The sequence below is a fragment of the Caenorhabditis remanei genome, chromosome V (genome assembly GCF_010183535.1).
Source record: "Caenorhabditis remanei strain PX506 chromosome V, whole genome shotgun sequence".
Lineage (NCBI taxonomy): Eukaryota > Metazoa > Nematoda > Chromadorea > Rhabditida > Rhabditidae > Caenorhabditis > Caenorhabditis remanei.
Window position 1 is genome coordinate 13,875,882 of NC_071332.1, and position 18,113 is coordinate 13,893,994.

General features: G+C 38.1%; 2 protein-coding genes across 2 annotated transcripts; both read left to right on the top strand.

The window, feature by feature from the left end:
• Window positions 1–99: 99 nt before the first annotated feature.
• On the top strand, window positions 100–11,406 carry GCK72_019804 (uncharacterized protein; the record flags this gene model as incomplete). Its single annotated transcript, XM_053733237.1, has 8 exons — window positions 100–141; window positions 946–1,053; window positions 1,134–1,353; window positions 1,700–1,763; window positions 8,895–9,142; window positions 9,527–9,723; window positions 9,779–9,917; window positions 11,165–11,406. 8 exons carry the CDS (start codon window positions 100–102, stop codon window positions 11,404–11,406), a joined length of 1,260 nt encoding a protein of 419 aa, XP_053582150.1.
• A 2,648-nt stretch (window positions 11,407–14,054) lies between these two features.
• Window positions 14,055–17,797, top strand: GCK72_019805 (uncharacterized protein; the record flags this gene model as incomplete). The annotated part of the gene is made up of 10 exons (XM_053733238.1): window positions 14,055–14,394; window positions 14,841–15,106; window positions 15,417–15,542; window positions 15,645–15,731; window positions 16,150–16,252; window positions 16,302–16,403; window positions 16,520–16,594; window positions 17,197–17,288; window positions 17,332–17,535; window positions 17,588–17,797. 10 exons carry the CDS (start codon window positions 14,055–14,057, stop codon window positions 17,795–17,797), a joined length of 1,605 nt encoding a protein of 534 aa, XP_053582151.1.
• Between the last annotated feature and the right edge of the window lie 316 nt (window positions 17,798–18,113).

Here is an 18,113-nt window from a genome sequence, read left to right on the forward strand (position 1 = left end):
GAACACCGAAAAAATGTTCCGCCTCTTTCTTGAATCCCATAATTTCCACGTGGAAGAAAAAGAAGAGAAATATTCCGATGAGGATGGTGAAACAACACAATGGAAGCAGACAAGTGGACATCAGCACTGAAAATATATGTAGTAAGAGCCATCCTTCTCGTTTTTCACTCATATAATCCAGTTCATAAATCTCTGTAAATCACTCACCACAGCTGCAACATTGAAACGGACATTTTATGATAGACCAGCAGCAACTCATCTGAATTTTGACTTTTTTCAATTGTTTTCAGTCGTTTCACTAATTGTACACTGACTTGTAAATGAAATGTGTTATTTTACAAACAATCTAAGAAAAAATTAAAAATAAACTGCTTTCGATGGAGAATTTTTTTCTGAAACAAAATTTATTCTAAAGCGTCAGCGTGAATACCAATTTATGTTTTCCAGATTGATTGTTTTGTCGTTTTTTCGAAGTTGAAGTAATGTGAATTTTCCCGAAACCACATTTTTAGACACTTTTTTTCTGAACGAAGCAGAAAATATTAGAGCAGAATACTGAGAAGACTGTACTCTCTGCGAGACCCAGAGAAAAAATAGTCAATGCGCCTTTAAAAATTTCAGCGGGTAATTCAAAATTGGAAGGAATACCAGTAGTATTCCATATTTTACAGCAAAATGTTCAATTTCCCCATCAATAATTTTCAGTTTGACTTCATTCTTTTTCTATTATCAGCTGATAAGAGAGGCCGCCCGGCCATCACCGTCACTGATAAGTTTGCACTTCGATTTTGCGAAAAAAAGTTGATTTGACTACTCTTTTACACTCCATTTTTTGCATTTTTCTCTAATGTTCTTCAATTTCGCTTGTATTGCAAAATAACTTTTGAGTTTCTAAAACTTACATTATTTCTGATAATTATAATATACTTTCTAAATAAAATTCAGGTTTCATCAGTATTGGGCGGCGCCATCGAAGCGATCCGTCGATTCGCCGTCAAAATTGCGGAATTTTTCATGGACGCCAATGATTTTCCAAGACTTTTTTACACAAGTGTCAGTCGATTTTTGATTCTCAAAGTTTTTTTTCAAAAAGGAAATAATCCGAAAAAATAAAAATATAAATCGGTTTGCAGATGCCCTCGAGCAGCACTTCAACCTACCGCTCCGACAGATTTTCGGCTTGTTTTTCGCCGTTAATTCTTCGTGAAGACTTCAGAAGACACTCGACGTCTTCTTCTTTTCCCACGTCTTCTTCAAACGAATCGGTGGAGACAAAGAAGAATTCAGAAGAAGAAAACGTGGAAATTGTGTCGGTGAAATCTGAACTTTCGGAGAAAATCGAGGAGACGAGAGGTGAGTATTATTTGTGTCTTAAAAAAGAAAACTATTAAAAAATCGTAGAAAAATATGCTGAAAACTGGCAAAATTTGAAAGCAAGCAGAAATTTTAATTGATTTTGTTTGGCGAATTCCTTGAATACTTGAACACAAATAATAAAAACACAATTTTTTGACAAACTTTTTCGAAGTTTCGATGAAATGTCTTCAAAAAGTGAAAAGCCAAAAATTTCGAAACATTGCTAATTAGAAAAATCGTCAATGATCGTTTTCCGTCGAATTTTAAATGAAAAGTCTGCGAAAAATCATTCAAACTCTAGAAGTTTGTTCACTAATTCTCAAAAATGTAAATCTTATTCCAGTGTCGGACTGCGACTACTCACTGAATACATTCTACACTGCTCACGAGGTCACTTCAATGATCAGGTATGTCTCACAAAAAACACGGAGTAAAACTACGAAATTCAGTCTTGTTTTCCATAAAAATCGGTCCCTCTTCTTGAATTTTCAAGTCAGAAACATAAAATGTTCCCCTTTTTTCCTTCTTTTCAAATAAATCTTGTCTCTCCTTCCATTCTTTGACTAAAACAGTCCGTATCTATTATCCGTTTCTAATTTTTCTTCGTCTTTTTGCCTGATGACAACTACTAAAATACCCAAAACTATCCATAACTCAAAATGAAAAATTCATCTAATTTCCTCTAAATATCCTTAAAATTCATCTTCTTCTTCCCCTCCTCTATTCCATTCCATTCCCCTTTTTTCTCAATTTTTCTCCCCTTCCAACCCCCAAAAAATTCAATTATCCGCCCCATCGGACCGCCCGTTTTCTCCATTCTCTTCACCGCTCGACTCCCTTTTTTCGAATTGAAATTGGTGTTGTCTCTTTCTTTTTCTGGAAATAAAGAAAAGGGAAGTCGGTGTTATTATTGTTGTTCCCACCGGTGTTCCCCTCCTTTTCACTTGTTCATTTCGGAGTTAGCCACGCAGTTTTTGGAGCATTTTTGCTGCATTTTCTGGCAGTTTTCAGATTTAAAGATCCCTGGGATAACCTAACTTTTCGTTGTTTCGTTGGACTGTCTCGGTTTGCGGTATTTGAATGTCCCAGCCTTTTGATGCTGATTATCTGGACATCTAGGCAGTCATCCGGATATACTGACAGACTGAAATTCAGCTAAACATATCCACAGTTCCAGCAACACTTCTAGACGATCTTTGTGACGATATTTTAAAAATTTATAATTTCGAAAGCCGAGACATCTGGAGAAACAGTAACTCTTCCTAATCTAACCCTCTAGTTTCATATCAATCGGACATCCGGACGAACAGACAACCGGACATACTTTCATTCTCTCTTCCGAATCCTGAGGTATCTTCTTCTCTGAATTCATTTAATATTCATATCTCACGAGAAGATAGATCTCTCCGAATAAAAAATGCTCAACCTCTTCCCGATAACTCTTTCTTCTTCTCCACTTTTTTTTGCTCTCCTGACTGACTATACTTTTGAAAATTAATGCAGTTTCGTGTCATCATTTTCTTCTTCTTCTACTTTTCCGACGTCTTCTTCTTCTTCTCCACAAATAGATTAATCTAATTCATCATCGATATTCATTGCTTCCCCTTCTTCTGACTATGAGAAAGAGATACTTGTAGTCGTCGTCGTCCGACGTCTTCACCCTTGTCTTCTGGCACGACACACCTTCTCCTAGATGTCTTCTACCAAGTCTTCTGACAAACGACGTCTTCATCATCCATATATTCAGAAGACGTTGATTTCTTTTTCTCTCCATTCCTCTTCTCTTTCTCAAAAAAAAAAACAAGAGAGCTCTTCTTCCGAATTCCCCTGGAGACCGTTTGTTTGAGGGCACGCAATGGATATGGAGGAAGAGAAAAAAGGGGAGAGAAGGGTACATTAAAAGTGTTTGGGGGTCTCCAGTTTTCTTCACTTTTTGTCGGGTATTGTGCTTCTTCTGTTTTTTTTCTGTTTCGGAGATGGTCGGATTCATGTCTTCCTTATGTATTGTAGAGCAGTTGATCCTGTAGACCTCCCCGGATTCTGGGAATCTTGGTATCCAGCACATCTGAAACGTCTCTTTATCGTGTGCCGGCCTCTCATGTTGTTCGATCATCTTCATTTTGGCAAAAGAAATCGATAAATCTTCTGACATTTCGCTCCATATTTTTGTATCCTTACTCCAATTTCTGACCAAATATTAGGAAATCTCAGGTGTAAAAGGCATCAACAATCTCTCAATTCATTCAGTCTCTCTATTTTTTATTTCTCTCATTTTATGGAGAGTTGGGGACGGTGTGCGTGAGAGCGTGAGAACTCTCTTTTTCATTCACCTTATTTTTCTTCTTTTTATGAATCGTTTCTTCGTTGGTCAGAATATATCAGTAGGTGCTTGACCTAGGTTTTTTTGATTCACCTAAATATTTTCCGTGAGATCTGAAACACCGAATGGAACGACTATAATTTGCTTCTAGTCATCTGGTATCAGCCAGACACGTCCATTTGGGCACCGTGCCGTCCCCATTCGGCACACCCGGAAATTCGAATTTCCCCTCATATTCCCAGTGGTTTGTGGTGATGATGAGAAATCTTCCCTTGGAAAAAGGGAATACGATAAGCGGATATGTTAGCTTATCCTGAAGACACTTTTTCAATAAGAAAACATTTCCTGCAAGCATTCGAATTTTCTCGATTTCTCAATTCGAAACGCCGTTTTCCAATGATAGATTCAAAGCTCTCCCCAACCTAATCAAAATCCTAAGAACGTTTTTTTTTCTTTAACAAATGAAAACGAACGAGTATAATCTATTGTACTCTCCTCTATTCTCATCGTTTTCATTATTTCTGACCAGACATCTTGATCTTTGAATAATGCAAGAGGCGACCTTTTTTAAAATTGTCCATTGTTGGGTTTCTCATTAGACACAATATTGGAATGATGAGAAGGAGAGGAGCAATCTTTGAAAATCAGACTAGATTGGTTCGTTGCTCTTTTCTATTAGGATTTAGGATTTTGCACAAAAATAGTACTGTAGCAAGTCTTGGAGTAGTTCCAGTTAAGGTTCCAGTCACTAAGATCATATCTAGGCTACATTCTGGATCATCAGACTAAATATATCAGAGAATTCCAGAAACAAAATTTAGAAAATCTACTTATGCTCCAGGTTGATGTTTTGATTTTTGAGATTTTTGGTTTTTCTGTCCTAATCTAAATATAAACATCATAGATAGGTATCATACATTTAGCAGTCCTGGAAACTGTAGTTCAACTTATTTGCTCAACTTATTGAGCTATTGTCTTAAGCCAACTCCTTTCTTATAATTCTCTCATTAACTGAGCTGAAGGTGGAGAAATTCATATTTTAGTCTTATCTGAAATCCTCAATTTTATCGTTTAGATCTAAAAAAAAAAGAGACTGAATCCTACACAATATTTAATTTTCAATTCCAACCGATTCCATCTTTGACCAAATGACATTTGGAATCTATCTCTCTAAACCCAAAAAATTTGTGAAAAACGAAAATTTCTTCTCATTCTCCCAAATGGATACATCAGCTCTCGGAGGGAAAGTGCAGTGAAGCGAGGTCCCCGTTATAATTAGAAGAGAATTCATCCGTTTGACAAGAGAAAAGAATGAAATTTTTATTTCATTTTTCGAAGAGGGGGGATCTTCTTCCGAAATGAATTCCTATCCAAGGATACAAGTTGTCTCTCTCTCTCAGTTTACGAGAGAGAGAGCTCACCGATTCTCTCCTTATTCGGCTCCTTATTCACGTCCTTAGTAGCCGTTGTCTACATGTCTGCGTCTCCAATTGGATTCAATACTATCTCGTTTTCGTTTTCACACGTCTTCAGAAGAAAAGCTCTCCTTCGTTTCTCTCTCGTCACGTCTTCTCCATCTTCTCGTTTTCCTTTCGTTTTCTACACATCCTTCACTTCCCTCGCAATACTTTGTGTTGCTTTTTAAATTTAAACTCACAAAGAGAAGGAGGAGGAGCTACACACCTTCGACTTCTGAAGATTCTGAAGTTCAGAAGACGTTGTCCACAATGGGAGTGCACTGAACTTTGTGTCAGACACTTTTTATATCCGCTATAATTGATCAGGATTATAGGGATTATTCAGATCGTTCTTCTTTTTCTTCTTGTTCCATTTTTGGATTCCCCGAGATCAGTGTGTGTTCTGCACTTCGGATTTTCAGATGTTCTTTTTTCCGTAATCTAGGCTTTGCAAATGCTGAAATCCCGAAAATTTCAATCTTAGCCCGTTCCACCTTTCAGTCTCACTTGATTCGTCACCTTTTTTGTAGAATCTGATGTATTTTTATCGGCTTATCCTAGATTTTTTGTTGGATTTGTAGGTTTTTCCAAATCCGAAACCGCTAGAAACTCATTTTGTTAAAAACTGGCCTTCTGGATGATTTGCAATCGAATCAATCTGCTTTTGGTAGGATTTCAAATGTAGGGATTTGGATTTTAGATATAAGTATGACTTTTTGAGAGTGGTTTTCCTTATTTTTGTAGTTTTTTTTTAATAGATTCAGAACCTCCAGGTCTTCGTTCTTTTCTTGATATTCCAAATGAAAATCTAGAATTTTCTCTGTCATCTTCTTAGCCAAGAAACCACGACCATCGTGGTTTAGTCATGTCTGAAATTCGATCCCTTTTCGTTTTTCCTCCTCCCAGTTGTCCCTCCCCGTTTTCCCTCTTTGCTTCATTTTGGGGCGACCCCTTAACCCTGTTAGACGAAGCATCTGAATTTCTAGAAGACATGGATTCAGTAGACGTCGTCACTTCTGCTTCTGTTTTTTTTTTCTTCTCCGTGTCAATTCATTTTTCCATGGTTTTTTAATTAGAAAACGAAGTGATGACACCTTTCCTCTTTTTACAACTTTTCTCTAGACTTTGTTCTTCTTTTTAATCTAAGCTCCTTCAAAAAAATAAGAAAGGTTTCTAGCCTTCTCCCCTCCTACTAAATTTTTCATTCTTTTCACACACACATTGCAAAAAGATTTCTTCTTTTTTCTCTCACTGTCTATGTCTCGAACTCTGTCTCTCTTCTCTCGTCTTGAGACATTTTAGACACCTCCCATTTTTCTTCCCAAGAGAGAGAGAGAAAGTGTTGAGTGCTCTATAAGTGCACAATTTTATGATGCATCAAAATGGGCTGGAAGGGATGGAAGATTAGGAAGAGGAAGGGTGGAAAGTATGTGTTCAAATTTTTGGAAAAGTTTTGGTAGAAAGAAACTTGAAAAAAAAGCGAAATTTTTGAAAACTTCTGGAATTTTTATATTTTGTAAATGGCAAAGCTGAAAGTTCTTTAGACTTGGAAGGTCCTAAATGTGAAAATTGTCGTTTTTTTTCAGTAAGTTCAGCAGCGCTTAATCTCGTTTTCTAGTTCGAACTCATTCTTTTTTTTCTCACTCCGTTCTTCTAAACAGTTCTCCCCAACGTGTTATCAGATCTGGTGTTTTCCGTGGAGTAATTTTTCCGTGGCGTTGAAGCTACAGTAGCCCGGGATCACTTTTTTATTATACTGAAACTCATCGTAGTCACAAGACATCTGGATATTTGGAAAATCAGATTTATCAGAGGGAAGTGTTCAAAAGACACAGTTTCTCAGATTTTTCATTCCCATTAGTCGACCGCCCACATATCCAAAAAATGTTCCAATCTTAAAATTGTTACAAAATGCTTTTCCAATATCCCCAATTCTTCTCATCCGCCCACCGCATGTCCATCCGTCTTTCCGACTGTCCTCCCGCCCATTTCCCCTTGATTCATCTGTATCAATCTTCTTTCCGTCACCACCTTCTTTTCTTTTATTTTCCTCCGGTTTTTCCCATCATCCGACACACAAAAAAAGAGACTTTCCTGCTCAACTTCTTTCTTCTTCTTATTCGCTCTCTCTCTCTCTATCCTGACGTCTTCTACTTTTTAGACTCCTCCGGTGAATTCAATTTTTTGTGCGAAAACGAGAAAAAAAACTTTGCTCCGTTTTTATTCACTCCCTCTCTTTTTCCATTTTTTCTCATTTTTTTCTCTATTTTTCTTTCATTTTCTTTCCTATTTTTTTAAAGAATAAAAGAGTTGTTTCCTCTTCTAGTTTTGGGAATTCTTTGGGAATTCCCCAGCTTGACAACAGAAGACATGGATTCCTCTTTCTTTTCTCTCCTTCTTTTTTCTTCTTGTTTACCCACACTGAAAGAAGAATTTGGTCAGGATAATGATCATGGGGAAAAGCATTCTTTTCCCCCCTTTTTTACTATTTTTGTTCAGTTTCCAGAAGAAAAGAAGCGTTAGTTGTTCAAACACTGAATCCTGATAGTGGATCGGAGAATGAGAATATATTGGTTTTCTTGAAATGACATCGTTTTTTCGATGGAAAAATGAGTCCTTTCGTTTTGTGTGTCCACTCTGAACGAGAATTCCGACGTCAGTCTGTGTGTCTAGATGACCAAGTTCCCGGACGAAATATGTTCGGTCTACCGGAACTTCTACACTACCAGATATCTATATTACTGTAGTTTGAATTCAGCCTACCAAATCATTCTGAAACAAGCTTATGACCTATCTGCTCGATATTATTTTCCGTTTTTCAGTGCAAAAATTTAATGTCGATTTTTTCGAATCTTTTCAATTTTCGAGAAAATTGCGATTTTGGCTGTATTAGAACCAGTGAATAAGAAAAAATTTTAGAGCAGAAAGGTCACAAGCTTGTTTATCTGTATATTCATCAGTTATATGTCTGTCATTTCGTCAGAATTTAAATTTTTAAATGTCATAGACCGTCCTGTTTGCTTCCTGTCAACGTCTGTAAATCTCCTGATCTATTAGCACGACACGCGTCGTACAACCGCGCTCTACCGTAATGATAGAATAAGTATGCGAAATTGAGAGACTCAGAGAAAAGGAGACATTTTTCAAAGGCATTTCGGTGGAGCACAATTGTAAAAACTGTGCTGAGCTGATCTAGATGCCTTTGGACTTCTGGTGGTTTGATTTTGTCTCCATTTTGAAGCTCCCTCCAGAAGCTGTCCTCCCATTTATCCATCATCTCAGGTGGTGCTCAATGAGCCATTTCTAAAATCTCCACCACTTTTCCCGATTTCAACTTCATCTTCTTCTTCTTTCCTCTTCCTATTCGTATCCTCAATAGTCAAGTCTCCCAACCGATTACCTCCTCCTTCTACACTCCCAGTTCTCCTTCTTCCCAATTTCTTCCAAATCGCTCTCAAACAATTTTTCAACTACCTTCTTCTCCTCGTCCTTTTTTTGTGACATTCGATGAGACGACGACGTGTTTCGTTTTGTTTGTTCAGCACCCCCCCAATTTCGAATAGGAGGCACCTCTTTGTGCTCTTTTATATATCTATCTCAAGCTCCGAGATTATGTGTCACTTTTTGAGAAATTTAGATTTTCGAGGCTGCAAGCATGCTCGATTGATAAATGACTTTGTCGAGTAGAGCTCATTTGCTGCCTGCTCCAATCTGTCTTATCGCTCCTCCCCCAAATATCTCCCATTTTCTTTTCTTTGCAGTAGAAACACCCACGACAAAACTCTCACACCGGATGATCAAAACCGTACATTCAACACCAATCAGCAGAATTCATCAGACGACGTCGCAGACTCCAGAAGCCTCAATTCGTCGTTCGGATTCGACGGTCACGTGGCTTTTGTAGATGAGCCAACTGAGAATAGTCCTCAACCACAACAGCCACCGCATCATTTCCAATTGCCAACGCTTCTTGTTACTTCAACGCCATCCACGGTTTTCGATCAGAACGGTAAGGGATGAGGGACAGATACAGTACCGCTCAAAAGTGTATTAAGTTTTGCCTTTTCAGTTGAAATGCCCAACTTTGATAGTGTGTCATGGTAATACTGATGGTCCCATCAACTAGATTTTTAATGAATTATGCAGATCAAAAGTAAAGCTCAATTTTTGTAGTTAACGACTTTTTTGTACGGGCTCTCTCCAAAGAGTAACGGTCATTTTGAGACGACAGCTCAAAAATCGCACTATTTTGCACTGATATGGGTCGATTTGAAGGAGAAATTACTTTGACGATACGTAACTTACTGGACGCTCCGTTAGAGAAGTTGAAGGATAATTGGACATTTCAGACACAGAAATTTCAGAATTCTAATTCTATTATTTAATTTTCCAGACGACGATATATTCTTCCCTCCACAATCCCCATATCACCCACCATCTCGTCAATATTCATCATCAAGTGAACCGATGATGAGTGGTCTCACATTCCAACTTCAATCTGGAATTCACAAAAAATCAGTTGCTGTCGAAGCAAATGAAATCGCTTTGAGAGATTTGAGACATGAGGCGTTCCAGTTTGTCAAGGAGATTGTGAGTTTTTTGATTCCAGACTTTTACAGACAAATGAGAATCAAAATTATTACAGTACCCGGAAAAGAAATGTGGATCACTAGAAGACTACATCTTACTGTACAAACATGATCTCCGATCAATCAATATTCTTCAATTAATCACCACGTCATCAGATGTAACAGATGGAACACTCGTTGAAGTTGTTATTGGATGTGAGTTTTTGAAATTTTTCGATGTGAAAATTTGAGAAAGTCAAGATTTCAGAAATGTTTTTAACAATTTAAAGTGAGAAATACACGAAAATTTATTAAATTTAGACAAGGTTTCTGACCGAAATACTAAATTCGAACAGCAGTTTCTTTTTTTTTTTCAATTTCCGCTGAACTTTTTTCGGTCTGTTTCTTTTTTTTTCGTTTTTATTCTCTCTTTTTCTGTTTTATTTTCGATCCAATCCTCTCTTCTCAACCCCTCTTTCCGATCCCTTCCATTTCCACTCTATTTCAATTGTCACTATGTTTCTTTTTCTCTTTTTTTTTTGTCTGTTCCCATAGACTTCCGGAGCCTTTTTTCTGAAAAAGAGATGAGAGATGAAGAGACGCAGACAGACAAAAAGAGAAGCCGGTTCCCACTTTTTTTTGCTCTTTTTTCTCTTCATTTTGCATTCTAATGCTCCATTTTGTCGATGTTCTCTACACTTTTATGTTTCTTTTTTCACATTTCCTCTTCCTCCAATTTCAGTTTTTTCAAAGTACTTTCGAATCGCCTTCTGGAAAATTGAATGCTCTTGAAGGAGCACTTCAAAATGTGTCTTGATCCAGAATATCTTTAGAAGACGTCGAGGATTCTGATGAAGAGAAGTGTGATGAAATTAGCTTGATTTACATTTACAACATACTTCGTTACTCTTTTTTCACACTTTTAGTATATGGATATGTCCACAAAAAGTACTTCTCCTCCTCCATATTCTCACATATTCTGAAGACTTTCTCAGACTGACAGTCTCTGTGTCGTTTTTCTGAAGTTTTCGATTGTGAGAATCAAAAAATCAAGAAGTGGATTCTGTAGTCTAGTCCTCCTGAATCCCTTCCTCAAAAAACCGTTTGATCTCTAACAAAAAGAAGCCTTCCATTTTGCCGAATTTCACAAATCTTTTTCCGGTCTTCAGCTTCTTAGACCTCCCAAATTTTCGAATTCGTCAAGTTTTCCCTATTTTCCAGTCAATTTCCTCTCTCTTTGTTCCCCCTGACTCACTTTGACATTATCATCCTCTCAGACTTTTTTACGTCGAATATCCTATCCACTGAAGGCTAAACACTACTGCTACATCAAGTAGTATCAGGCATCACAATCCGCTTTTCCAGATCAATTTTGTTTGTTTTTCACTCTCATTCCCTTTTGAATGTTCCAGTTTTATGTCAGTTTGTGATGCTCTTCTCCAGTTTTTTTTTCAAATTCGAAGGTATGATGACGAAGAGAGAGCAGAAGATGGAAGAAGATGTTTTGTGTGGATTAAATGAAGAGAAAAAGAGAGAAGAAGCTCATCAGATTACGAAGAAGAAAAATAAGATGTTGCCACTCTCTTCTTCTATATCTTCATATCTCCAACTTCTGGATGCTCGATGCTTTTCTCCGATTCTTTTTTCACCGCAAAGTTACCAAGCTATTTGTGTAGTTCTTGCTGAAAACGCAGACCATTATTAAGAGAAGGCTCAGACTGTTGATCTGACGATTTCTTAACGAGATTAACTATATTCGCGGGCTGTAGATAAACTTCGACTGATTTGGTTCGAGTTCATATTCTCAGGCTCTCTCGATCGCCATTCTGGAACCAAACTGGCTCGTTGCGTCTGAAGATCTGATAGTCTAGCGGCAAGACCGTCAAATTTTGGGATTTGAAATGTTCTTCCGGTTAAATACACTCTCGGTCATTGATCCAACCGACAATTTGTTTTTTTCACGGCGTACGGTGTAATATCGTTAAGCTTATCTTCTTCCCGTTTGAAAGATAATTCAAACATTTCTTGACCACTACCCTCTAGTCCTCTATCTTTCTCATAAGCCATTGTTTATGATGATCGTCTCGAAAGCAGCTTGAATGATCATAAATCCGTGCGATTAAAGATTTCAGTGGATTTGATTCCACGTCACGGAATCTCTATCCTTTAGCATCTTCCTTCCGATCCCCCTCTACTTCCTTCATTGCCACGTGTTCAGGAAACCAATGTAAATCCGAAGAAAACCAAACATGAGCTTTTCCTCCCGTTGGAAATTTGTTGTCTTTGACGCCTTTTCGTTTTCGAAAGTGCATTTGAGGGTTTCTCTTTCAAGTATATAAACAAACGTTCTCTTCGTCATCATCTCCAATCTTTTGCTCCTTCTCTTCATCTACGTCGTCTTCATCGTGTCTTCTTCTTTTTTTTCTTTTTCTAAATCTTGTTTATCAAATAGGTTTTGCGTCGTCGTTGTCGTCCTCATCATCTTCATCATGTGCTCTTTTCTCCGATAGACGAAAGGGGGAGTGCTCTGGAGGATATCTCAATCCACGTTTCTCATAGAGACAGAAACTTTCTTCTCGGCTCGTTGTCGTTAGCAATGTCGGAGTTTTTTCGTATTCGTTTTTTTTTGTAATTTTGAAATGCGAATGTAGCATATGTCGGAGCATTCGGGAGCTCTCGGAGCAACCAGAGGTGGCTTTAAAGTTCTGGATCAAAGAAGCAGAGGCTCGTGTGTATAAATAGAGGCTTCGCTTTGTTAGTGAAAGGCAATGAGTTTTGAGGCAGTCATAGCGAACTCGTGTTCTTGTCAAGAACTTCTTGAAACTCGAATCTGCGACACAGATAGCTCGGAAGGTACTGTAGCTGGCTGCGAAGCTCTCTCATGTTTCGATGTTCCGAAGGCATTTCTACTGGGATCACGTCTGACTTGATCTCAGCAGAATTCCAGTTCATAGTTCTAGAAAAATCCCAAGTATTCAGAGAACGAATAACACCGCCACCGCTCCTCCTAACCTTTGAACCATCTCGAAGCATCATCATCATCTATTTTTACCCATTCTTCATCTTTCTCCATTCTTTTTTTTTCTTCTTCATCATAATAATATTTTTCATCATCGTCTTTTCCTTCACCACCACAAATATAGAAGACAAACATATATCCATACGTCTGGAGAAGTATCTTTATATACGTATATGTGCTCTTCTCTTCCATATATGACATAGCAGCTCCTGGGGGCTTTTCCCTTTCCTTTTTCTACATTTTTTTCTTCTTCATACGGGGAGAAATAGAATAATTCATATCTGTGTATATCCACGCATCTCCCTGTCGTCGTCCCCCACTCCCGCCCTTCCATTTCCCGCCTTTTTTCTTTCAACTTCTCCCCTTTTTTCTCCTATTTTTTAATCCCACCCTCACTTTGGACGGATTTAGACACCTCCCTCTAATCATTATTAGAGATCAATTGGCTGCCCAATTAGACAAATCCGTCGTCTGCGAAGATATGGAAATAGAAACGAACGGATTATATTCAAGGAAATCTTTGAAGCAAAATGAGCAATTTATCACTCTGAAATTGGCTATCCCCCACTCATTTTCCGAGAGAAAATTCCGAGAAATAGGAGGAAAGAGACAAATTTGTGGAGAGAGGATTATCCGAGAAGCTCATCTAACTGTCTGAATCTCTATATAAGAGAGGAGAGACTGATAATCTATACATATCTCCAATCTATTTCATTTCTCAGATTTTTGCTGGAGATTTTATGAATTATTCCTTTTACAACTTCTATAAATTGGATAAAAGATCATGGGCTGAAACTACTGTAGTCTCTATCTGTTTCACAGCTTACTGTAGTACTTTTGAACTTGAGAGACTTCGAACTGGCTTTATAGGGAGGGATCCTAGCAACTTTCTCAACATTCTAAACGGAAAATTTCTAAAAATAGAGTTTTCGTTAGTTTTGATGTGCAGTTGACATATTCCTGCAGCTTGTCTGAAGTCAAGTGTCTGCCACAACTACCGTAGCCATGACAAACTCGAAAATCTTTTAGTTCTTGCTGTGGTTTTCTATTGTAACACCTCATTCGCCCTCAGTTTTTTCACTCCTGTTCTGAGATAAACTTTATGATCTCATTCCTGATTTTTGAATCGCTTCTATTCCTGTTCTTTCTCTTGCATCACTTCTTGTCATCTCATATTTTTCGTTCACTTCAGAATCTTCTCATTCCAATACATGGATCTATAATAACTCCCACCATATCTACTGGATACTACTACTATATTACTACTCATCCCAATATACACACCCAACCCAACCAATCTTGCTTCATCTCCTTCTTCTCAAACAACAACAAAAATGACGGATCAACAGACGCCTTCTACCAATACAACGACGTCGTCTTCATCATCGAATTCTCTTCTTTCCAACACCTCATCATCATTAAAAATGATGAAAAAACAGCAAAGAGCGAAGAGTTGTGCGACACCAAACTCGGGCAGAAAATCGCCTCGTCTTGAAGTGAAAGCAATGACAATATCATCGTCGCCGACGGCGCAACGATTCATTTTTCAACAACAGGCTTCATTTCAAATAGTTGAAGATTTCAAGGATTTGAAGTTATTAGAAGAGAAGGAGAAACAACGGAAAAAGGAGAAAGCACCGGATGTTGGAAGAAGGACGCTGATTGTTATTGGGGGTAAACGAGCAATTATAAAACAGAGATCTGAGAGACATCTTAGACAAGCAAACATACAAACAGATCTAGAAGTATCGAAGTTAGTAGTTATTAGCACCACAGTTTACTTACGATTGCGCTCTACTGAAGCTCAGGGTTATAGGGTGGAAAAGTGAGAGGCGCAGAGAAATAGAGATATTTATCAAGATGATTTCGGTGGAGCGCAGTTGTAAGAACTCTGCTGCTCTAGTAGCTCATATTCGATGAATACAGCCGGACAATTAAGACAGGAAAACGATGAATGTTGAAACTCAAGTTGATATCGCTGCGCGTCGTTTAATTCTTTCAAAACTCTTGTAAATTCAATGTTGGTGACGTTCTAGAATCTTGACTTTCTCAAAATAAAAAATTTTTAATTTACAACTCCCAAAGTTCATCTAAACATCTCAAATTCTCAATAATTTCAGCATGCCCACAGAATGAACGAATCGTTGTCCATCCTCATACTCTATTCGTCCACTCCTACAAAGTTCCAACATTCTGTGATTTCTGTGGAGAACTTCTATTCGGTCTCGTCAAACAAGGACTCAAATGTTTCGGGTGTGGACTCAACTACCATAAAAGATGTGCATCGAAAATACCGAATAACTGTAATGGATCGAAACAAAGACGACCTTCGGCCATTCCATTGTCACCATCGAATTCAAATATTTTGAATTTGAATGAGAGAAGGGTTAGTTCATTTCAGTTTTTATTTAATAGGAGGAGAGAACCCGGAAATTATTGAAATTTCAGAATTTGCAAAGAGATAAGGTCATACTAGACATACCAGATGTTTTGAATTCCTAATACTCTTGAGTTTTATTAATAATGAACGTACCAGAATCGCGCCGAAGGTACGCCAGTTAAAGGGTTCGCTTTTCGAAATAAGACGCACCTCCATTTATACTCTGTTAGTCTCCAAATTTTTCTATCTATGAGTTCAGTTATTCCCATATAATCAGAAGACACTCCAGATATTTCTAAATTTTTAGTTTTTCCAGCAATCTCGCCGTGATTCTTGTCTCGAAGCACTCGACGCCGCCCGTCCTTCATCGACTCTTGGTGGGGCAGCCACTCCGAATATATTCATAACTTCAGATGATTGTGGAGACCCCGTCGGTGGAAATGTGAGAATATTTTTATGAGGACTCATTTAGAGAGAACATTTCGACTGGGAATCTCTCCCACAGAAAATGCAATTTTGAAGGAAGGAAAAATGTGATTTTCAGTTTCTCCAAATGCCTCGAAAAGATCGTTCTTGCTCGTGGAGTGGTCGGCCACTTTGGATGGAAATTGCAGAGGCGACGAGGGTTAAGGTAAGTATCATATCGTTTGCCCTAGAAATTGGGAAGCAGTAATCATTCCTTTTTTGCCTCATTTCGATTAGAAAACTTTCTTCCAAAATTTCGAGCTGAATGTAATTTTCCTGATGATTTACGATCTTTTTCAGTCCGCTTTCTTTTCCGAAACTTTATGGTTTTTCTTAAAGAATTCTTCAAATTTTTACGACTTTCTCCTTTTGATTTCCGGACTTTCCGACTCTTGGAAAAAATGGAAAAGTTTTAATAAATTCGTCACATTTCCACTTGACGAAAAGACAAAAAAAAACACGTAAAACATGAAAATTTTGAAAATTTTTCGACTGACGAATTCGAATTTGACTATAAAAACGACTTCCTTCGCTTCCGATTCCACTCAATGTCTTCCCCTAAACAACACGTTTCGAAGATTCAGGTGCCCCATACATTCCAAGTTCATAGCTACAAACTACCGACGGTCTGCCAGCATTGTAAGAAGTTACTCAAAGGATTATTGAGGCAAGGAATGCAGTGTAGAGGTGAGAGACATCCGGACACACAGACCATCCTAACCAATCCTTCCTTCAGATTGCAAGTACAATTGTCACAAAAAGTGTTCGGAACACGTGGCAAAAGACTGTTCTGGAAACACGAAGGCATCTCAATTCTTCTTGGGAACAGCTGACGACGGTAAGTGCCTACAGTACTCCTCTCTTCTTCAGATTACTGTAGCTTCTCTCCCTCTCCTTCTTTTTCAAATTTCTAACTTATCGAATTCCCCCACTCATTTCTCTCTCAATATACAGGTACGAGTTTGTCGGGAAGTATGGATAATCTGCGAATGTGCAGTGTACCATTCGGTTCGGATCAGTCAACATCGGGTACCGTAATACCATATATAGCACCCTATCATCTATATATATATATATCACACATACACTCACACCCCCTATCTAAACAACGTTTTTTCTTTAGAATTTTCAGTTTCTATTAATTTTATTATTACACGAATAATCTCACTCACCCTATAGCGCTTTTGTATTCGAGAATCAAAAAAAATGGCACGGCTTATTATAGAAAAATGGTGCTTAAACAAGTGTGTGGCTTCTTTCAGTTTCTCTAAACCCCCTTTTCTGTTAATTATAAGAAACACCCGGTAGATTACGGTAGCTACCGTAACCCAGTGGGATTTCAATCAGGAGTTGGGTTGCATTTAGACTCAAGTTGGAAATTCATTTTCAAGATAAAAAGAACTCTCAAACCATTTTCTCAATTTAAACTTTCTATAGTGACAGTATTTCTTATCCTACCGTAGTCCAAACGCAATCCAATTCCTTTTTAATTTCCAACCATTAACTCACCCGTTACACTCCCACAATCTATATGTTTCATATCGTAAAACTGGAATGTTTTTGTAGAAGGTATCACGTTTATATCACCCCCAAACATCTCTGAATTCCAGCACTCATCTCCTTCATTTCAGGTGTCTCAGAGGGCCATGACGACGATTTGTCGCTTAGAAGTGGAAGTGGAGGACACAAAAAAGCACAGAATACGCCGAGTGCTCCACTTCAGGTAGTACACTTTTGAATGATGGGCGAAGAAATGAGTTTTCCAGGGATCCGAGGGAACGGGATCACCAGGAGCCGTCGTCTCCTTTGCCAGTGCTCTTTCGAATGTTCCAGATGATGACGTCATCAGTTCAGAATCAGCGAATATACCTTTGATGAGAGTTGTCATGTCGAAGAAGCAGACGAAGAGGAAAAATAATAAATTGCTGAAAGAAGGATGGATTGTTCATTATACGGATCAACAGAATATGGTAAGCACCTACAATTCTTCTATAAGTTTTCTCACCACCTATATTCTTTCAGCGCAAAAAACACTATTGGCGACTGGATACGAAAGGAATCACAATGTATCAAGATGAGAATTCGACGAGATATTATAAGGAGATTCCATTGAACGAAATTCTCGGAGTGATGACGTCACCGCCTGAAAAAGTGTCAGAATATTTATTCGAAATTCGAACTGGAGTATGCATTTATTTCATTTGTGAGTTGATTTTTTTCATTAGTTTTTGAGTTTTAGAGTTTGGGAAAGAAAAGAAAAACCTCTGAAAATCTCTGAAAATGGTAAGTTGGAAATATCCGGACAAGTGGATACACAAACCGTACATCGGGACATCAAGAAATCCAGATGAAATCCTGGACATCCGGATGAACAGATGGACAGACTGACATTTTCACTCATCAAAAACCTCCAAAATTCCCCGAAAAAACAAGTGTAATCGACAGGTTCTTGCTGCTCTTGACGGGTTCAAAACTGTCAAATTCCTCCTCCTTTGCGTGTGTACTCATGCTCTCTGAGCTCTCTCGGAGCAAGCATTTCTGGTTTTAT